The sequence below is a fragment of the Rattus norvegicus genome, chromosome 9 (assembly GCF_036323735.1).
Source record: "Rattus norvegicus strain BN/NHsdMcwi chromosome 9, GRCr8, whole genome shotgun sequence".
Classification (NCBI taxonomy): Eukaryota; Metazoa; Chordata; class Mammalia; order Rodentia; family Muridae; genus Rattus; species Rattus norvegicus.
Window position 1 is genome coordinate 88,516,609 of NC_086027.1, and position 23,016 is coordinate 88,539,624.

At 44.4% G+C, this 23,016-nt stretch overlaps 1 protein-coding gene across 9 annotated transcripts in view; it reads right to left on the reverse strand.

Annotated features, from left to right (window-relative positions):
* The window catches only part of Wdfy1 (WD repeat and FYVE domain containing 1), an 81,603-nt gene that overhangs the window by 56,996 nt on the left and 1,591 nt on the right, over positions 1-23,016 (reverse strand). For all 9 annotated transcript variants that reach the window (XR_010054584.1, XR_010054585.1, NR_172064.1 and 6 more), the window contains exon 2: positions 1,865-1,932. Coding sequence is in view for 4 of the 9 variants with exons in the window: in XM_063266998.1 (XP_063123068.1) it covers positions 1,865-1,932 (68 nt within the window). In the remaining 5 variants the exon portion in view is untranslated. The remainder of the gene's footprint in view (positions 1-1,864; positions 1,933-23,016) is intronic.

Below are 23,016 nucleotides of genomic sequence, written 5' to 3' on the forward strand. Positions count from 1 at the left end.
TGCTGTAGCTAAGGAGGCCCACAGGGTATTACCTCCTTTCGCCCTGCTGCTTAAACAGGCTCCATACACACTTCAAGACACCGGGTGCTTCATACTTCACGGGGAGAATTTGGTGTAAGAAACCAAGGTTACACAACCACGATGCATGCAGACACAGGTGGCGAGAAGGTTCTGCTATCCAGCGTGCTGTGAGCAGCTATCAGGGAGCCTTCTGATGTGCTCCCTATCCCCTTGCAAACTCACTTTTAAGCAGGATTTCACTTTCACTGAGGTGACATAAGGAAGTCGACCAGCTGTCCAAAGCTCGTGGAAGGCCTAGCGCTGACAAACCACTGACTTTTGGCAGATATTATTACAGGACCAACACTGCACACACAATGGATACATGAGAGGACGCTGCTAGGGGACGTGCTGTCCGGGCTGCACTGAGTGACTGGTGATCCGTACTGACACAGGTCTTACAGTTTTGGAATGCTTAGAAAAGCTGTGACCAGTGTCACCAGGACTAGGACGACTGCCACAAGCCTTCCTACAGAGGAACTTCACAATGACCTTCAGTAACAAACCATTAAGCTCCAAACAAATCCTCTTCTGTTCCTGGGGGTCATCTGATGGTGGAAGCCCTTAATTCAAGGAAATCCCTCATTAAGGCGCAGTGCCTCAAGCAGCCCCACAACTGTGGCTGTTCACTCAGTTACAAAAGGCCTATGTACCCACATACTCCTGTGTGATCAGCCCTTTGCCTGTTCCTTTGACTATCTGCCCCCCTAACCCCCACCTCCTGCCTGGCACCATGGAGAAGTAAGACCAAAGACTTAACACTTTCTAAATCGAGACTCTCCTCAGAAGCTGGACATGTAGCTCCCGGTGAACAGCCTCCTTTGTGGGTCTTTGGGATTCACCTCTCACTTGGCCTTGGGTGGCATCCAGGCATTTTCTTCAGGGCTTTGACTCTGAGAAAAGCTGAAGAAAAACAGTAGGACAGAACATGGCAAAGTAATGTTGGGGAGACTGGTTTGAGGATGTATGATGAATTCTAAGTCAGAACAGGGTGTCATGGAGCACAGGCTGGCCTTGAACCCTGCTATGTTGCCACAGGCTACAGTTTTATGCTGTGCCGGGTACTGAATGAGCTTCGAACATGCTAAGCAAACAGTCTACCAATGGAGCTACATGCCTGACTTCTGAGAAGATGGTCCACTTACAAAGTGTTGCTCCTTGGTCCCCATCTTTGTACGACACGTGGGGACAGTGAAAAGGGCAGGGAAAAAGCTGGTCACAATCACAAGTCAAACCACAGTATCTGGAACATGCAGGTCTTTCACAGCACTGGATCAGCCACCAACCACTGAGTAAAAAGTCACCACTGGGGGCCACAGAGAGGGCTTGGCGGTTAGAGGTGCCTGCTGAAAATCCTGAATTTGCAATTCCCATGTGATGGAAGCAACGGCTCTCCTCCACCACCACACGTCTGCCCAGGCACGGGCACTCAAGCACACTGAGAAGCTGAAAACTATTCTCATTAAGTCACGGCTGAGTGTAATCTGAAAACTATTCTCATTAAGTCACAGCTGAGTGTAATCTGGACAAAGTGGGACAAAGCAAAATGGCCCTTTCCCGTTTTCTTTTCTTCTTCTTTTTTTAATCCTTTCTTTTTAAGTTTTGGTCCTGTTTCAGTTAGGCTGGTAGACCAGCTGCCTCTATAAAAGGAGTTTTCCTGTGGTTTATTATAGCCTGTCAGCAGTCTTGAGCAACAAAAGCACTCATTCTGAAATCCAGTGGCAATTTTTAGCCAAGCTTTTGAAATTTAAATCCTCCAAGGCATCAGAAACAAGGTCCTTAGGTGGAAAAGTCCATTACTTACAGGCCATTGTGTGGTAGATGCTGGGCCAGTACTGGCCGCTGTCTCTTTTCAGCCATACTCTGATGGTTCTGTGGAAGACAGAGAGAGAGAGAGAGAGGAGAGAAGGAGAGAGGGAGAGAGGGAGAGAGGGAGAGAGGGAGAGAGATACTTAGTTATTTTATCTTTATTTAAGTCCTCAGAATCCATGCAATAGTGACCTGACAGAATTGATCTTCATCTAGTATGCAAATCAGCACACAGCGGACAAAAGCTAACGCCTGTGGCCCGTCCCTTCCTTGCAGGCACCTGTGGCATCTTCCGCCATCAGCGGCCTCTGACTCCCTGCACGCACATGCAGCATTCAAGTCTCTACACATGCAGTATGAAGTATGACAGCCTTGGCAGAGAGTTTGTCACGATGCTTTTAGAAAGGCTTATTCTCCAAAATATGAGTAAAAGAAGCCCAAGTCATGAGAATGGCTACCCTCTGTGGACTCCTCGGCATACAACTAGCTTGTCTTTGTTTGGGTTTCAGGACAATTTTGTTTTTACTTAAAAAATTTTACATCCTCTAATTGATCTTACAAAGTTATTCAAAGAAATATATACATGCACAGACAGAAGTTAGTATATTATATATGGTATACATATATAATTATATATTATATACAGTATGACTATTTTAAGTTATATAATACCTAGAAGTCAAGATGCCAAATAATTTTAATAATGTTCATTGTAAATGATATACAAAGGAAGCTGAGAACTCTCAACTACTTTTCTAGGCAAAACAATTGTGTCCACACAGCCACCTGTCATCTCACCAGGAGACAGTGAAGAAAGCAGCAGGGACACGAAGAAGAAAAGCTGGGTACAGGGACACACGCTGACAACCCTTGTAGAGTGTAAGATGATCACCATGACTTAGAGCCCAGCCTACGACACACAACAAAACCCTATCCCACAGAAGCAAAAACAGAAAGAAAAAAAGACTACACCTATGGAGCGTTGGAGAAGGAGCAGGGGTCTAAGTGCCTCAGTTGGTAAGAGGGCTGGCTTATCTATCCACAGTTCTCAGTCTCCTACCCTGGAGGAAACTGCCCTGTCTCTGGCTTCTCTTTCATCAGAGTACACATGGGGCACTGAGGAAATCCTGTGTGTGTACAGCAGAGGGACAAAGGAGAACAGAGCCAAAGGGCACAGGGGCGTGTACTGCAGAGGCCAGCCTGGCTCTTCTTCCCCAGTGCCTTCTGGGTCTGCATTTAGTCGTGTCTGTTTTGTCACAACTCACTGCCATTCTCAGACCCTTGTGCTCCTATTCCTAATAACAGACTGGCAAAGTGACTCACTGACTGAATAGAGGTGCTTGCCACCAAGAATGAAGTCCTTTATTCAATCCCTGGTACCCAATAGAAGGAGAAAACTGACTTCATGGGTCCTGCTCTGACCTCCATCCCTGTGCCATACCCACAAAACACACACAGAAACAAGGAGATGAATAAATAAAAGTATATTTCTAATAGCAATGCAACAGTTTGCAAATGTTAAGTTTAGACCAAATTTCCATCTATTTCCCTAGTTACTTCTTTCTGAAATTCTAGACAAGTAAAACTGTTCCATAAAGACAAAACTCAGGTATGGCTGATGGATGCTACGGGGAGGGAGGAAGACTATACAGATGGGAGGGCGCTGCCATCGAAGAGAATGATGAGGCTCTGGGGTTGGTCACTAGAGCTGTGCCCTATGACGACTCTCAAGATCTGCAGAGACTCCTGTGTGTGATTAAAGGGATTCAAGCTAGACGGTGATTTTCATTTACTAGGTGACATGACGACACAGTGCATAACCCTGTTTTATTCTGTGTTCGTCTTGAGGCCACCGGACTCTTACCAGGCTGCTAGACCCAGCTATTACTTTCAGCATATAGGGATGACGGGAGGACAGGAGGACCTGCTAACACCACAGAAAAGCTGTTCAGCAAAGCGAGACTGTGGGAACGTCTACACAAAACCCAATTCTTTCTATATTAATTTGAAAGGGAAAAGAACCAAGACAGAGCAACAAGCTTAAGAAATACATCTAGGGGTTGGGGATTTAGCTCAGTGGTAGAGCTCTTGCCTAGCAAGCGCAAGGCCCTGGGTTCGGTCCTCAGCTCCGGAAAAAAAAAATTGAAAAAAAAAAAAAAAAGAAATACATCAAGCACAGAACACATGAAACTCAAGAAGGATGACCAAAATGTGAATGCTTCACTCCTTCTTTAAAAGGGGAACAAGAATATCCTTGGGAGGGAAAGGGAGGCAAAGTTTGGAACACAGGCTGAAGGAACACCCATTCAGAGCCTGCCCCACATGTGGCCCATACATATACAGCCACCAAACTAGATAAGATGGATGAAGCAAAGAAGTGCAGGCCGACAGGAACCGGATGTAGATCTCTCCTGAGAGACACAGCCAGAATACGGCAAATACATAGCCAGCAGCAAACCACTGAACTGAGAACGGAACCCCCATTGAAGGAATCAGAGAAAGGACTGAAAGAGCTTGAAGGGGCTCAAGACCCCATATGAACAACAATGCCAAGCAACCAGAGCTTCCAGGGACTAAGCCACTACCTAAAGACTATACATGGACTGACCCTGGACTCTGACCGCATAGGTAGCAATGAATAGCCTAGTAAGAGCACCAGTGGAAGGGGAAGCCCTTGGTCCTGCCAAGACTGAACCTCCAGTGAACGTGATTGTTGGGGGGGAGGGTGGTAATGGGGGGAGGATGGGGAGGGGAACACCCATACAGAAGGGGAGGTGGAAGGGTTAGGGAGATGTTTGCCTGGAAACCTGGAAAGGGAATAACAAATGAAATGTAAATAAGAAATACCCAATTTAATAAAAATGGAGAAAAATAAACAAAAACAAAAAAAGAAATACATCAAATATACAATGTGGGGTTTTATTTTAGTTCTTATTTTAAAAAAAAATAAACCATAAAGTGATCAGAAACAAAACAACAGTAGATATTCATTGATATTAAAATAATTAATAAATAGTTGTATCTTTCTGTAAGTATAACAACTGTAATTATGTGTCACTGTTCAGGTATGTGTTTGCTTTGGGGGCTGTTGGTTTTTTGTTTTGTTTTATTTTGACATGGTGTTGTTACCACCATGTTACTCAGACTGGCTCAGGTGGGATCCTCCTGCCTCAGCCTCTGGAGTATGGGATTACAGGTGTGTACACCATGCCTGGCTAACTATTTCGTCAAGAAACGAAGAGTAACTGCTAAGCATCATGTTGTTGTTTCTCTGCTGTCTTCAGCTTGGCCACCAGTCAGGGCCTGTCACTCACACCGTACACTCCTCCCATGTTGCCTTCTGGTCTCTTCCCAGCCTCCAGCTCACCTCTAGTATACCCAATGCAACTACGTCTCCCAGGGAGCTCTGTGCTCCACATCCAGTACTGGTGATTTCAAACCCAACTCCAGGATCTGAGTGACAAACTGAGCTCCTGTGATTCCGCAGCTCAGGCCCCAAAATCTCCTGAGTCACCATACTTCAAGTCTCCATACGGTCCTCTCAGGTTACACCCCAAGCCCTTTTCCCTCACCACTCTACCATGAACTTTCCTCTACAGACTGGTCATTCTAGGTAGATGATAGGGTGGATACTATTTCAACACAACTCCTTCCTCTTAAAAACTCAATGGAGCACACAAGGATTAACCCAAGACCTGATTCGCCAAAGGGGCCTTACCTAGGCTGACTCTACTCCGTGTTGCTTAAATCAGAAATGCTAGGGCTACATGTCAGCACAAGAGATGAAGCCAAAGCCATGTAATAAAAGGCCAACTCCAAGGTGAGCATTAAGTCCACTAAACGATCCCCACTCCTCCCTAAATCCAAGGGACAAAAGCCACACTTGGAGATCAAGTAGTGTTCCATGCAGCTCTGCTTTAATTTAAGTTCATTGCCTTTATCTGCAACCGGACCACTACAGGTTAAATTTGGCAGCTAACCACGTCACCATTTCTAAGCCAAGGAAGAAGATAATGTTGGTAATTCACTAAAACTCTGGTCATGGGTTTAATGGAATACACTTTACCCTCTGTGCTCAGCAAGGTCAACATTCAGACATCAGGAAACCCAGTGGTGAGGAAATAATCTTAAAAGCCCATCTCTTCTGCACATCACTGGACCCCAATAACCGAACTCCACACACCTTCAGAATGATATTTAATCTAGCCCAAGGTCAAACTCAGACCCCACTAAGCTGGACTCCAGCATTTAGAAGACAGAATCATTTTTCTCTGTAGAACAAACAGCATACAACTTGGTTGGCACAAATCTGACCCTGGTTTGGACCTAACCATCGAGCTAGGAAACTGAAACTTTTACCTTGAAAACCACTTATTATATAAGGACAGAAAAGCGCAACCTCGTTGGGAATCAGGCTCCAAGCGGGTACTAGACTCCAGCTTTATGACCTTTAGCCAGAGTCCTCTTCAAACCACACCTTTCACTTCCTTTACTGCTAAGGTCTTCCACGTCTATGGCTCAATCAAACTAACATTAAATCTAACCCCAGATACTCTGTAGTTCTCAGGAATCCACATGTTAAACAACGTTTTCCAATGTTACAAATTACCTTGGAATTTGTTTCATATTATGATCACTGTTTCTCCTTGGCTCAATAAGACTATTTTAAAAAATAGGCTTCAATTGTGTAAAAGCTTAAGAAATCCCGGGGCGGGGGGGACCTAACCACTCAGCAAATTAGAAGCAAAGCCTGCTTGAATGCAATACTAACAGTTGTGTGATATCTTACTAAATGTGAGTTATTCAAAATCTTACTAAATGTGAGTTATTCAAAATCTTACAACTACATAATAAGCCTAAGTAGTAAGTCCTGAGATCTGGTGGTTCTGTGGAAAGTAAGCCCACTTCTTTCCAGAAGACCTGTGTTGAAACTGTTTCCTCACCTGCGATGAACTAAACCAACAGAACATTTCTTTACTACTTGACAACTCTCTTCTGCACACCTACACTCAGGTGCTGTTTTCCTCCATTTCTATTAATTTAGGGGCTGAATCGCCTCCGATATTCCCAGACCCTATCAGCCTAAGTAGGAAACTTTCTAAAAGAAACACCTTAGAATCATTAGGGTTTTCCAATGTCCATTCAAACAGCAGTCTGTCTCTCAAAAGCTGCTTCAGGTGGAAGTGCGTCTTCCAGTCTGTGTGACAGCTTACACTTCTGCCCAGAGCCCTGTCCCTGAGGACGGCGCCGTCACCAATCTACAACAGAGCAGAAGAGCCCTGTCCCTGAGGACGGCGCCATCACCAATCTAGAACAGAGCGGAGATGGCGCAGAGCTGTGATCTCTTCCACTGCCCCAGGAGACTGCATTACTGTACTGTAAATTTCCCACACTACGTGTCTGTGTTCTCCACGACTGTGGAGCACAACGCAGAAAGATCTCAAACAGCAGTGACTGCCCACTGCAGGGCTCTGAGATTGTCTCAGCATCCAAAATTAGAACATTTTGGCAAGAGTTTTGCTGCACGTACCTGATCATAAAAGGTGAGAAAAGGTAATGGCAGGATCAACAATATGGATCACCCGGTCTAGGTCCTGCCCCTGAGACGGATGGCTTGAGTTTGGTCCACAGTGGTAGAAAAGAACCAATCAGTACAAGTGAGTGTTTACCATTTTTCAAAGATGACAAGCTTTGCTGGATTTAGAGACTCCAGGCCTGACAACTGAAGAAGCAATTAAACAGGGAAAAGAAGAGAACTTCTCATCTAGAAGTTAATGGGTAAGAATCAGGATTTGGAGAAAAAGATAAATAATGAAATGTGGTGGCAAATGGTATTGTAACTTAATAGCTTAGCCACTAAAAATAATTATAAAGACTAGGAGGTATGAGAAAATGTGCATAAAATGTGTGTGTGTGTGTGTGTGTGTGTGTGTGTGTGTGTGTGTGTATACAGCACGTGGGCAGGAGTCAGGTCTCTCCTTCTGCCATGTGGCTCTGGAGGCCCAAAGTGGTTCCTCAGGTTTGGTGCCAAGTGCCCATCGACTGACCCATCTTTTAGACCGAAAGCACTCAGTGTTCCTTAAAAGAGCTGTGTTAAAGTTAATTAATGAATTAAAGTTAATATAACTAAGTTGTATAAGCATGCTCTGGCTATGCAGTTACCAGGCTGACTAGTCAGGGTAGACAGTGAGGGAGGGGACACTCGTGTAGCAAACGCTGACTCTAGATCCTTGTTAGGACACGAGGACGACAACAGAGCGCGTGGGGACCTGCTGGCAAACCCATGAGTACACACTTTGGAGTGAGCCCCAGGATTGGATTTTGCTTAGTATTCAAGTGCGGCTATCTAAAATAGCAAACGCAAAAATACTCCATGCCTTAAAAATGTGTCTGTCAACATCACCATTAAGCTCGAACAAGGCTGAGGAGTACAGACTGAGTGAAGGATTAAATTGTTTAGAGCCTCAGGCATAAGAATCAGAGGCAACTTTAAGTACACACCGGCACTTTCCCTTTTTAACAAGACCACTCTAGAGACTTCTATTTCTATGTGTTGGACTAAAAACTCCGTGGTCGGCTGGCCATCAAGAAGGTGAAGTTGTGCCTGGGACAGGCTTGGGAGTCAGGAACATCCTGACTATACAGAGTCGCATTTCCCTGTAGGCCGCTACAGAGCAGGGAAGGGACTCTGGCCTCCACAAGGAGACATGAATGTGGGAAACAGCTAGAGGTTTGTGGATGGACTAGGCCCAGTTAGGATTACTCCCAAAGGAGGAGAACACACTGCCTGCAGAGAAAACCAAGAAACCAGATGCAAGAAGGCTGGGCAAGAGAGTCTCCCAAAAGGTACCAGACTCCCTAGGTTGAAAGATGTAAGGCAATAAGCTTCTACCCTCTAAGTTTGTCCCTGCTGAGCTCCTGTAATTCAAAGCACTAAACTGTATAGGTATAGATTTCTTGCATTCTAGACCTACACAGGTATTCCTGAAAAGCTCATGATCTGCAAAGAGGCAAAGATGATGGACATTTTTCCTTTTTTTTTTTTCTTTTTTTCTTTTTTTCGGAGCTGGGGACCGAACCCAGGGCCTTGCGTTTGCTAGGCAAGCGCTCTACCACTGAGCTAAATCCCCAACCCCGACATTTTAACCTCCAATTTATGCTTTAAGGGACAGAAATGAGCAGAAAGCCATCTTTAAAAATACAAGCCAATATGGCTGCTGCAACACACTGCCTTGTCCAATTTCATCCAGCTCTCACTAGAAGGTGATAGAAACCTCACAATGTAAATTAAACCCTTATGTACAAAACCTTGTATGATTTTTAAAAAGTAAACAAACCTTTCCAGAAATTAGCATATATTTTCTGCTAAAGCAGTAACTCCTACACAAAGGAAGATGAAGAATTGCCAAAGACCAGCTTTGACACCAAAGTATGGAGACTGAGATCAGAATTAGTGCTGATGACACCCAAGGAGGGCTGCGGCTGATGATAGCTAGTGATTAGAGAGAAGGAAGGAAGAAAATTCAAACATGCACACATATAAACAGAGAATGTTTGAGGCAAAGACAAGCTCCAACCACTTCACACATAATAAGTACACATATACAGACAGACAGGCATATACAAATTCTCACATTGGATGGCTGGAGCAAAGCGCCAACAAGCAGGCTCCAAGCACTTCACATACACATATGTACACGTACTTGGTGGGTGGATAGAACAAAGTTCCAACAAGCAGGCTCTAAGCATTTCATACACACACACACACACACACACACACACACACACACACACACACGTAATACAAGCTTTACATACATATTCATACAGATTTGATGGATGGAACAGAGTTCTAACACATTCTCTCACAAACCTTACACACACACACATAATTGGTGGGGGTGGAAGAAGCAAGGTTTCAGCAACTGTATTCTTTCTCCCCTGGCTTATATATCACAGGGAAATCTGTCAAGGAGTATAAAATTACAATGTGATCACATTCTAGTTTTCTTTTCTTTTTTTTTTAAAGATTTATTTATTTAATTTATGTATACAAGTACACAGCAGATCCCATAGATGGTTGTGAGCCACCATGTGGTTGCTGGGAATTGAACTCAGGACCTTTGGAAGAGCAGTCGGTGCTCTTAACCGCTGAGCCATCTCTCCAGCCCCCTCTAGTTTTCTTTTAGTGAGTGACTATGAAAAAAAGAAAAACAGTAATGTTCCCCAATACCTTTACAAGAAATAAACATTATGCAGTACAGGTAAAGAAAACAAATCACTCCCAAGAACCCACATACACTCGAACTAGACAACGTGCTGTAGACTAACAAAGCGTAAGCAAGCAAGGCGGTTTCCTCAGCCAGTGTCTCTTCCTGGCAGGCAGCCATTTAGTTTATTAAGAAAGGATTATTTTATTGTTTATCTTTAAAAGTAATCTTATAAGAATCTTAAAAGAATCATGAATCTAAACTTTTATATAAAAATCAGTCAGGCTGGAGAGATGGCTCACTGGCTAAGAGCACTGACTGGTCCTGAGTTCAATTCCCAGCAACCACATGGTGGCTCACAACCATCTGTAATGGGATCCAATGCCCTCTTCTGGTGTGTCTGAAGACAGCTACAGTGTACTCACATACATGAAATAAATTAATTAATTAAAAAAAAAATCAGTCACATCTACTTTAAATCCTCAGAATGCATATCTACTCAATAGCAATTAAATAATATCGGAAGCCGAGGGCAAAATGGATATAAGGATCCAATCATTACCTAGCCAGTCTCAATGAGAGGCACATCAGTCAGTGCTGCCATGTTTCTTGTTCCCTGGCCACAAAGGGTCCCTAGTTTCACTAAAAAGCGTGTCCCTTTCTCAACTTCAAATTGTTCCCTAAGATTTTTTACATCAAAGCCAGTAGCAAAAACATCTTAACCAACCTAGCTTTGCTAACAACTTTATTTTTCCAAATGTTTTCCTAGGGTGGTGACTGAATCATTAATCTGCTCCAGCAGCAATGCCCGAAAGAGACCAAGCACTATTATCATGAGTGACAGTGATTCTGCCCAGTGAGGAGCTGGACATCCCTTAGAGTTTCACACGATTCTAAGATTAACAAGGAATTCAAGGGCAGCAAGCAGAGTAGACCCCCGTACAGCATGAAGAAAGTCCTCAGGATACAAGGTCCTCGGGGTCACACCCATAGTGGCTGTGCTAACTGGTGGGCTGCATCCCATGAGTTCTAAAGACATTTGTCATTCCTCCTGCATGACCCTAGGCAAAGCTCTAAAACTCTGTGTGTGTGTGTGTGTGTGTGTGTGTGTGTGTGTGTGTGTGTGTGTGTTGGAGGTGGGGGGCAGGCCCCCTTTAAGAGATTCTGAGCACAGAAAGATCTAGGTTGAGCTAGACTTGGGCTCCAAATCTCAAAGAAAATCTGACATTTGTGATTAAACAGGAATGATGATTCTAATAAAATCTCTCACTACCTCAAGGTGTGGATTGAGCTGGACCTAGCATGAAATACGATGTCAAGAGTCTGTGGCAGGTAACTGTATGTGAAGTGTTCTCTTCCCGCTCTATGCCCTTTACTATCTGGTTGTATAGCCTTTCCCATGGGCACTGAACATCTCTCTCTGATTCCTCTTGGTAGGCTACCTGGGGTTTGTAATGGCCCACAGTGTGTCTGAAGTGAGGCTCTTCTGAGAAAGGCCTCTCCTGCTGGGCTGGGGTTGGTATAGCCTGCCTAGAAGGAGCTATGACAGGTAACAGGAAGTAGGTATTGGGGGATAGGGGTTGGTATCCTGCCAAATTATCCCTGACAAGCCTAGAACAAGCTATTTCCCCAGTGCTGAGACACAGGGCTGGTCGCAAGCATGAGTGAGCCTGAGTCAGAAACCATGCCACTGACCACAGCTCATGACAGTGAAACACCAGCTGCTTTAAGCCGCTGTTTCGAGGTGGTCTGAACATACTGAAGGCTAACCAATACAGATGGATAGAATACATTTCGAAATACTTAGGAATCACGCTTCAACATTTACAAAGGACTGAAACATACCATGTGTGCTAGCAACTCAAGCTAATTCCTCACTGGAATATAGAATCCTCACTTTGCGCCCATCCTAAGTAAAGTCTCTAACATCTGAAGAGGGCACAGGAAAGCATTTCATAATACCGGTTAGCCGGTTAGTAAGTGTGTTTGTCACTTTCCTGTGCACAGCGGACTCGGCACCACAGCCCTGGGTCAGAAGCACTCATACCATGGAGATCAGTGTATGATCTACAGAAGGCGCTCCCGGGGTCAGAGGGGAGGGCTCACTTTTCTTCCCTTTGGGGAATTGGGAAGCCATGAACTCTGCTCCCGGTAAGCCTCGTTGAAGTAAGATGGATGCAAAGCATGGGTCTCTTCTTCAGGGCCCTGACTCTCACGCAGGAAACAGCTAGTAGAATGATCAGTACAATTTTTAATTTGGCAATGCTGTGAGGACATACATCTGGGTGTGTTACGTATTTTCCAGAATGCACTATGATACTTGAATAATAACCTTGAAGAGCCTGTGCCCATTTGTCATCTCCAATGGCACTTATTTCTGAAGAAGCCTAAGTCAAGCACACCCCACCTCCAACAGCAACACTGACAATTAGTGTATCTCACTAATTTTCATCCCAAGACAAATGGGATAAAGCGATTTAGTCATTTTCTAATTTTATGCTGATAACTAGGTAGTTTCAACCAATTAATTAAGAAGCAATTTTTAGAATATACAACATGCTACAATGTTAGTCCAGTCATATTTGTACTAAATACCGGATGAACAGTAATTGGGTAGAAAGCTGGGTTTTGTGACCTCTTGTAGAGATGCTGGTACTGAGACTTGGGAATCTCTAAATACTTCTGCCACCCACAACAAAGGGTGTGGTGTCCTAGTCTGACTGTACTTCCGGAGGATACGAATAAAAATGCTTAATTCTGGCACCTAGGACAGTTTCTAGACATTAAGATGTTAGCCTGAAAGGAAGAGGGAATGATAGCATCATCACTTCAGTCTGCCTTTATCAAATAAATAGCAATTTCCTCCCAACCAAGTCACTAGAACTCTGACCTCCTCATTTCCGCCAGAGAACAAAGTGTCTCCTTTTGCAACAGGGAGGCAAAACAGTGGACGGTTGTTGAGTGGATGTCAAAACCAAAAGTCTAGGAACTGGCCTCGTTTTCAGAGGGCTTAGCCTGGCTGAGTCAAAGACAAATGTCCTTACTGGCCTGTACCTCAGGAAGGAAAAGTGAAGAGCTGCAGGGGACACAGTCTCACAGCCTGCTGATTCGTTCCATCCAGAGAAGATGGCTCTCAGGGACCCCGGTACTGCACCACCCCAACCAGTAGCATCCCCCACCGTCAAGAATCCATGGACATGGGGTTGGGGATTTAGCTCAGTGGTAGAGCGCTTGCCTAAGAAGCACAAGGCCCTGGGTTCGGTCCCCAGCTCCGAAAAAAAGAACCAAAAAAAAAAAAAAAGAATCCATGGACATGTGGCTGAAATTCCTCCTGCGGGTTCTCTGTGTGACTGAAGAAACCAGTCCAGATGCGAGCTTTAAAGTGATTTTGTGCTAAGGAAAATCCCAAACTCTAGAGGGCAGGGATAATCTAGACAGGCCAGGGTCAGCATAGGGGCCACGGAACATCCATCTATCTATCTTCCTTCCTTCCTTCCTTCCTTTCTTTCTTTCTTTCTTTCTTTCTCACCATCTATGATTGTATTTAATTATCTTCTTACTGTTGATAACTTACAAATTATCTCCTTTTTTTCATCTTTCCATCTAGTAAGTTGGCAAAGAGGGCCATTCCTAATCTCACATAAACAGAAATTCCAGTTATGAGTGTTTCTGAATGGGTGCTTAAGGACAATTCTGAATTACAGCTTAGTCTTTGATAACAGACGACTTAAAAGGTCTAACTTGCTTGTTCCTAAAAGCATTTTAACTTGTAGATCAGTAACTATAAAGAAGTGTTAAATACTTATTTGATATCATACATAAACTACAGTAAATTCCTTTCAGTGGTTAAAAGGCAGCATCATTGATGTAGGGGATTCTAATTAAAACAGCGATGTCAAGAATAGTTGCCTCCTGGTGTTTAGCATTGCCTGTCAGAGGCCAGTGAACACACACTGAAGCATGGGTGAGTCTTCTTGATTCTGAGATGGCGATAGAATTTTCCCATATTATATTCAAACATATTCATATACCCAGTTATATAAATCTAAGTACAAAACCATTCAATAGGTTCAAGGCCACGCCCCCATATTTATGGAAAGTAAAACATTACTAATTAAGTCCAATCTTATCTTGAGAAAGGGAGAGCAGGGATAGCATGTATACAACTAGAAGTGTTACTTTAAAAGAGACCATATCTGCTTTAAGACAAGTCAGTTTTACTTAAATCAGGGCTGTCTGACAAAAACATCATTAGCCATTCATGATCTCAATTTGGTGCATGAATTAAATTATGGTATACATTAAAGCCATGAGACATTTGTTTCTAATAAATAAGGCAGTGGATTTACTCATTGGTAGCCTTTTGAAGATAAGCTATAAGATCTGCCCTTTCTCCTTTCTGAATTTCAGCGAAGATCATTTTTGTTCTAGGGATGTACTTTTTGGGATTCTCCATATATTCCCTTAGGGCATCCCATCCCCAGGTGATGCCTTTGTTCTTGTTGGCATCTGTGTAAGAGAATCCAGCAGCCTGGCCTGTCTTCTGCCCAAACAGACCCTGGAGGTTTGGTCCAGTCTCATGCTTGCTTCCCTTTTCCACAGTGTGCACTAGGCACATTTCTGACCAAAAGTCTACTTGCCTTTTTCAACATCACCCATTTTAAAATCACCCCAGGCTGGTCAACACCACAAACGTTCAGACTCTTAGACAGACAACCCACTCTCTCCAGAACACTTTTTCTTAAGGTTAACAAACAAACAACAACAAAAAAATACAAACAACAAAAAACTTCAGCTCTCCCATAGCTGTCTGGAAACCTATGATTAATAAACTCACTGAGTAAGCAGTCTGAGTTACTGTTAAATTCTGCTCTCTGGTCCTTTATTTGCTTGCTTAGTGATTCAATCAAACCAACACTGTGCACACTGCTGTAAGCTTTACACTGTTTTAAACACTGGAAGAATTTAAGAGGCCAGCACTCGTCGAGTAAAGACAAGTGTGTCAACTAGAAAGGCTATCCTGAGGCCAGATCTGAGGGGATGGTGAAAGGCCGACATCTAGAAACTCAGGCAGGAGCATGATGGATGGGACAAAAGCAGCAAGTTCAGACCTTCAAACAACTTCCCTAGTGGGCAGGAGGAAATCAGTTAAGCACACAAGGTAGGAAATGCTGGAGGTACCCCAGGAAAGCCAGCCCAAGTGGAATTTCTACAAATTGACCATAACCTAGTACTCCCAAATGACTTCAAGCACCCCCAAATTTCCCCAGAAGCCTTTTCAGGTGACTGACATAGGCAAGCAAAGAAAGTGAGATAAGAGGAGGAAGTTGCCCTGACAGGGGACCTTTCAGCCTCAGTCTGAACAAGACAGTCAGCTGCACGTCCACTTAGGTCTGGAAGGGGACTGTTCTGAATAAAGCCGCGTGTGGTGGATGAAGGGTAGGATGCTTGCCTAGCATGCAGCAAACCCTGAGTTCCAGTCAAAGCACCACATACACGGGGTGTGGAGGCTCCCACATGTAATCCCAATACCAAAGTGGGTGAACCAAGGAAACTAACAGCTTAAGACCATCCTTGAGGTTAATAGTGAGTCTGAGGCAAGCCTAGTCTACATGAGAGAACCCCTGCCTCAAAAAATAAAGAGAACATTTCATCATGAAGTATAAAAAAACACTGCCTAAAGTGAGTAAGTACACATTCATGCTCTCTTGACTTTCAGAATAACTTGCCAAGTGCAAGAGGGAAGGTGATAAACAGCTGGATTCTAGAAACCAGCATCATTGTTACAGTTCAGCTGGTTCCTTGTGGGAGAGCTGGCAGGTGTTTAAAGTCAGCCAGAGGGGGGCGACCTACTAAACAGTGATGTGAGGCTCTGTCAACCAACCCAATGATGCTAGCTAATCGCTAGCCACATGGCCCGCTCTTTGGAGGTACTGGCTGGCCATGTGAGAGGGTCAGATGAATGGATGCAAACAGCAGCCAACGCCAACTAGTGAGGGGCGGGGCTGAGAAAGGCTGACCTTGGCAGACAGAAGAGTTACTCTCTGACTGAAAGAGCAGCCCTAAAAGGCTAGGATGTGGGAGGTGGGGAGGGAAAGTGGCCTGAGGAGGGTGCACAGGAGCCCACAGCATCTAGGTGGGAAAAGGTGTCAGACTTTAATGGGACAGAGAACACCCTGGCCAGAACCATTGAGAAGTGAGAAGCAGTTGTGCAAAGAAAGTTGGGTACAGAGTAGTCACAAGGACCTTCACCCCTTACAGACCTGATGCCTCAGTGTTAATGAAAGGTCACATTCAGGGAAATGACACTGTGAAAAGCCATTCTGAGGACACCAGTTTGGCAAGACAGATTTAAGAAGGGAATCCCAGGGCTCAGGAATTCCTCATGGAGGCTGCTGTAGTGACCAAGGTTTAGCAGGGTGAAAACGGACAGGCATGGGCTGGAGAGATGGCTCAGCGGTTAAGAGCACTGACTGCTCTTCCAGAGGTTCTAATATCAAATCCCAGCACCCACATGGTGGCTCACAGCCATCTCTAATGAGATCTGATGCCCTCTTCTGGTATGTCGGAAGACAGCTACAGTGTACTTATATATAATAAATAAATAAATCTTTAAAAAAGAAAAGAAAAAAGAAAATGGACAGGCACACATAGTGGTGTCAGGTCTGACACAGTTGTACTATCTTCAAGGATGGCCTTCAGCTGGTGTCTCTGACCTTGAATTTCTAGAAGGTTCCCAACATTCCCCTACTCAGAAGAGTAGCTTATCCTGTTTAGTTTTTTTACAAAATATATGGTTTATACCTGACACTTGTTTTTATTTTCAAGACTACAGAATTTTGGTCCATGATGTGGCGAGGGTATGCATATAACTAGCCCTTGGTACCCTTGGCAGCCCGCCTCTGCAGAACTCCTGATATGTAACAGTATTGAACACTTGGGGTCACGTAATTCAACAGTGATGGCATTTAGCACATCTTGTGTCACTCACTCCACAGAGAGAGGACTCTGAGAAGCTTGGTCTGGTATCTTCCTATCTTCCCTGCATGTGCTACATGTATGCTGTGTCCTGGGACTACAACTTGCCATGGCTGTGTGTATGGTTGTAAGGTGTGAGTCCTGATCTTGGGATTCTCTGACACAGCAGGAGAAAGATCTATGAGGGACATGAATATGACTGAAAGAGCTTGTACCTGACCAAATAAGGAAATAAAGACAAGGCATGACTCAAAGTCAGTTATAAAAGTTTACATGTGTAATTAACTCCCAAATGCTAGTGCCTTATTTAGGGCAGGAAAAAAATTCACTTTATTCATACACACAGGAATGTACCACACACACACACACACACACACACACACACACACACACACACACGCACATCACACACGCGTGAGCGTGCGCGAACTACAGCAGAAATGTTTTTAGCTTTTGATGACATAAAGAAAATTAAATGGGAATGAACTCCCAGCTGCTGGCCCTTGTGTCAGGCTCAGTTCTGAGTGCTTTCCTTCTACATTATCAACCTGTCAGCTCTTCACAAGACCCGATGAGGTAGATACTATGGATACTCTTCAGCTCAGGAGACCATGATGCAAAGGGGCTAAAGTAACTAGTCCAAGGTCACATGATTCAGATTCCAACTTTGGCACTCTCTCTCACTCTCTCTGGAGCCTCCATTCTTAATTACACTATAAAAAGAAAATGACTACCAGTGAGGGTCCCTCTAACACTGGAGAGTCCCTGCACTTCCGGCCAGCCACCTCACTCTGGTGTATCATATAACACAGACTAAGGAATCTACTTTTCAGGCTTGAATGACAACCTCTCTGGATATAGGAACAGATTCCACCCACAACAGATTTCCTTTCTGAGCATTTTACCCAAAATCTGGGTTTGCAGTCAGTCCCTATAAACAATTAGGAACACAGAAATTTTCCTACAAATCATCTTAATATGTTTATGCGTTCTAAAACAGTTTGGAGATATAGCTCAGTTGGGAGAGTACTTGCCAGGCATGCGCAAAGGCCTGGGTTTGGGCCCCACGACTGCAGAAACCTGGCTTGCTGGCACATGCCTGTAATCCCAGAACTCAGGGGGAGGCAGGAGTATCAGCAGTGCCTCAGCCTCATAAGAAACTAACTGCCAGCCTGGGCTACATGAGACTGTCTGAGAAAACAAGTTAAAGCGCTTAAGAGGCAACCAATATATGAAGAGAGCTGGTAACTGGAAAAAGAAAAATCCTATAAGAATTCTAAAAGTTGGTGCTTTTTTTCTGGAGGGGGTTGTTTCTGTTTTTTTGTTTTGTTTACTTTTTTTTTCTTTTTGCACCTGAAAACACAGATCTGTAATTGCTTGACTTAGGCCAAAGAAACCCAAGGCTCCTGCAGAACCCAACACTGGGCTTGCAGGCTCCTGTGGCAGTAGAAACTAATGAAGACTCACCTTGTCAAAATGAAGACAGCGGTCTGTAGCCCTTACTTAGCTAGAAAGCTTTCTAGCAAGCACATGCATCTTTGAAAATGTCTATCTTTTCACCAGCTGACTGTCTAGGTTTTTGTGCAGTCCCAGCAGAGTTCAAAACCAGCCATGTGTCTGGGGAATTAACCCCTCCTGCCTCAGACAACTCAATTCTGCCCGGCAGGCAATCTCCGCTCTGTCACCCCACCCTACCCGCTAGCCCTCTGCCTAGCCAGACAGTAACTGCTGTGACTCCAGGTCTTAAATTTACCACTGAACTTCCTTTGATGGTGGTCTTCCTTTCACTTCCTCAATAGGCAGACAGTACCGTTTTACTGACTCACAGCTGGCTGAAATAGTCCTTAGTTTGAAAGTTTAGGACCCCAATTAAGCCTTATTATCCACATTGAGTTAATACTCTTCAGAGGGTAGATTATATTCAGCTGCTAGGTGTGGTCTGATTTAATGGAAATGGGGTGTGTGTGTGTGTGTGTGTGTGTGTGTGTGTGCTGTATACATGTGAGTGTGCAAGACCCACCTGTCTGTGTCCCCCAACCAGGCACATACAATCATGTCCAGCTTTTTATGTCCAGCTAGAGATTTGAACCTAGACCCTCATGTGTGCAGAGCAAGTACTCTTACCCACTAAGCCATCACCCCAGCTCCACGGTTTATATCTTTTCTTTTTTTTTTTTTTTTTTTTTTCCAGAGCTGGGGACCGAACCCAGGGCCTTGCGCTTCCTAGGCAAGCGCTCTACCACTGAGCTAAATCCCCAACCCCCATGGTTTAAATCTTAACTGTTCCCCAAAAGGTGCTTTTCTAAAGGTTTAGTCCCTAACTGGCGACACTACAAGGAGGTGCTGGAAATCTTAGGATGTGGCCGGAGGAAGACATCGGAGGCGTTCCCTTGAAGAGCATAGCCAGACCTATCCCTGCATCTTCTTTACCTCCTGTCTGCACTGGAGCTCGCAGTTTCCTGTGTCACCCTTTCCCTGCAGTGACACACTGCTCTGTCAACAGTCCAAAGGCAACAAGGCTGAGTGACTACAACTTGAAACCAGGAGCCAAAATAACCTTTTCTTCTTTCAAGTTGCCTATCTCAGGTATTCTGTCACAGTGACAGGCAGAGTTCTTGTTAGGGTGTGGTTATCTGTAAAATAACTCTAGGAAAACATATCCAAAATGCTGGAAAAGGGGGGCTGAGGGGGAGATGGCTCAGCAATGAAGGGCACAGACTGAGGACTGGAGTTCAGCTCCCATGGTCCAACACTCTGAACTCCAAGGCACCTGTACTCAGTGCACACACAGTCCACACACAGATTGATATTCAATGTCCCCCCACCTTCTTGTCCAGGGGTGCTTAAAGCATGGATCAGTAGAATCCCTCGGAACTTGACAGTAAGGCCAGCTCTCTCAGGGACCCTAACTTTAACTTTTCTAAACAGAACCTCCAGGAGGGGGGGGCCCAGTACCTACCCACTGGTTCACAAGAGCTCCAAGTAACTCTGATAAACACTCACGTTTGAGAACCACTTTCTAAAGAGAAGAAAGAGGAGACTGGGGTCTGTGCACCACAGGATGTTAAGCAGTCACCATGGCATCGAAGGATGCTGAGCTGAGGGCCTGCCATGGGCCCATTTGCCAACAGTATCTTTTGCCCTGCCAATGTGACTGCGCATAATTTCAAACAGTCCCCAGGGACCACCACTGACGGTAGAGCCGCTGGCATAGACTTTGGAAAAGTGGGCCTCGACTTCAGGAAGCCCCTTGATTCTTTAGCTTTTCCTTTCAGGACATCCTCGTTCCCTGTGGCTCTTCTGTAATAAATTAACTTTAGCTGGATCCTGCTATAAATATTTAAAGTTACTTTCCTAAGCAGATTAGTGGTAGCGCACAGCTCCAACCCTAGTACTCGGGGGTGCTGAGGCAGAATGATCCTCAGTTCTAGCCTAGCCTGGGCTACACAGTGAGCCCTGTTTCATAAAGAAAAACTGTGGTGGCACATGCCCAGAGTCCTAGTATTAGGAGGTGGATGCAGGGAAATTAGGAGTTTAAGATCTTCCGTAGCTGCACAATATATTCAAGGCCAGACTGGGCTCCAGGAAATCCTGAGTAAAAAGCAAACTGAAGAAAGAGCTGATGAGGAAGCTCGGCCTGCCTGCCCTGGGCACAGTCATCCACACTCACACACATTATCTGCACACACAAATAAAGGGATACAAAAGGTTCGATTGTCAGGATTGAAGTGCAAGTTGCCAAGTTTCATTAAAAAAGGTACAAAACATTTATTTTAGTCCTGAAAATTAGTAAGAAGGAGGGCTCATGGATGGGGGCAAAAAGTGAGTCCTGTCACTTTGTATTTGCTGCCGGCAGTCACCGGCTGCCTGATGTGGCCCCCACTGGTTTCTTCTAATGCACAGAGTCTTGTATGATTAAAAAGAACTTGGGCCTGGGTTCAAACCTCAGTCCTACCACTTAATAGCTTTGTGACCTTGGTAATTTGGTAATTACTTTGGAGTAGTTTGTACCTCAGGTTTCTGACTGTCCAATGGTGTGCTTAAGTTCCATAATGCTCTTGGCAAGACCTGAAGGGCATCCTCAACGACTGCTACTTTTCAGTGAAACAAATATTCACAGTGCACGGGATAAATAAAGACTAAAAACAGTTCATCTATTCAGATCAATTTTAGCACCAAAAGAGATTTGAGAAAATATCCATACCTGGGCACCACTTCTTACTTTGAAAATGTATTGAGTCTTGGAACTGCTGATCAGGAAAACGTTCTGCACTGTTCCCAAGGGGGGTTATGACCTTGGATGTACTAAAACACACACACACATACACACACAGCAAATTTGCACTGGTAGAGAAGGCCTTTCTGAGAGTTAACTACTGACATTTCTTTTTTTTCTTCTTCTTCTTCTTTTTCTTTTCTTTTTTCTTTTTTTCAGAGCTGGGGACCAAACCCAGGCCCTTGAGCTTGCTAGGCAAGCGCTCTACCACTGAGCTAAATCCCCAAACCCCGGACATTTCTAAAACAAAAATTCTGATCATAACATCTGCTTGTGCTTTTAGAAGTTTTGTCCCTGTCTACAAAACCAAATCCAGTTCCTAAGTAAGAGCCATACCAAAATTCTTTTCCAAAACCAGACACTGCCTTTTCTAGGCCTCAGCTCTTTTCTGCCAGACACCCTCCACTCCAGCCACTTTAAAACGTATAGAGTTCTTGACCACTTCACATTCCTCTACCCTTTCCCTCTGCTGGAAGCAGTACGTGCGTCTTCCCTTCTATAAACCACCCCTTCATGCATGAGGAACCCGTCTAGAGATGGTTCTTGAATTCAGCCCAGAGAGTTTCTTCTCTCTGTGTCTTCCCAGCATCTGGGAGCTGAACCCACAAGGCCATGTCCTTGGTAAACTGCTCAGTAGTTGCAAAGAGCTATTTTAATGCCAGATGCCTTTATAGTTATGGTGGAGACGAATGAACGGGCATGCCTGACATCATACTCTTGGCTGAATGAGGAAGACCAGTCCTCAGGCAAATATACAGGCTTCCTTAGGTCAAGGGCCATAAGGAGCAATAAATCAGAAGTTATATGAGCATGGGCACTGTGGCTTTTGATCCCTCTCTTATCCGCAGGACCTTACACCCCATAGATACAATGTCCCTGAATGAAAGAGTGAATGAATATGATAAACAGGACAGTTTGGAGAAAGACTAACAAGGACAAAACTCACAGCCCACACTTGCATTAAATCCCATGAACTGTGGTACCAACGATAAAAACTTAAAACACACATCAGAAACCTTCAGAAGCAACTCCTAGTGGTCCAGTTATTTGCCAGAATCTTTCAGGACAGTTGAGCATCGGTTAAAAACGGGCGGATCCAAGACTCCCCTGAACATGTGTCAAAAAACAGCTTAGTAATCACTTTCCATAAAATCTTTATTAGCACTGTCCCTACCCAGTGAATCTCAGATATCTGGCAATTTACCCAAGATACATGAGTCACACATAAAATATTTTACCAAATAAAGCTGTCTGACTCTAATGAACTGTTGTCTAAATTCCCATTTGTATCACACAAACACCATTATTCTGCCACTTGTCTTGTTTACATCCCTTCTCCCTGGTCTCAGGTTCTCCCCTGACCACTTCTGATTCACATAGCCAGACAAGGATCCTACCAGTCAAGCACCACCTCGAGGTCAGTCACATGTAAACTGGAGAGAAAAATAAGCTTGCTCACTACCTGAGAAAAAGGACCTAAGCTCATTCAAAATACAAATACAAAGGTCAGGCTCCCAGAGCTGGGGGCTTCAAGTTTCCTTTTCCCTTTCAGGGCAGGCCCTCAATTTCACTCACTTCAAAAGGTCTGAAGACAAAAGGCTGGCCTCAGCCTCCAGCTTAGAGAGAAGAGTAGAAAGTGCTAGCCAGAGCCCTTCCACTTGGGGCCTATCACTGCTTTAAGGA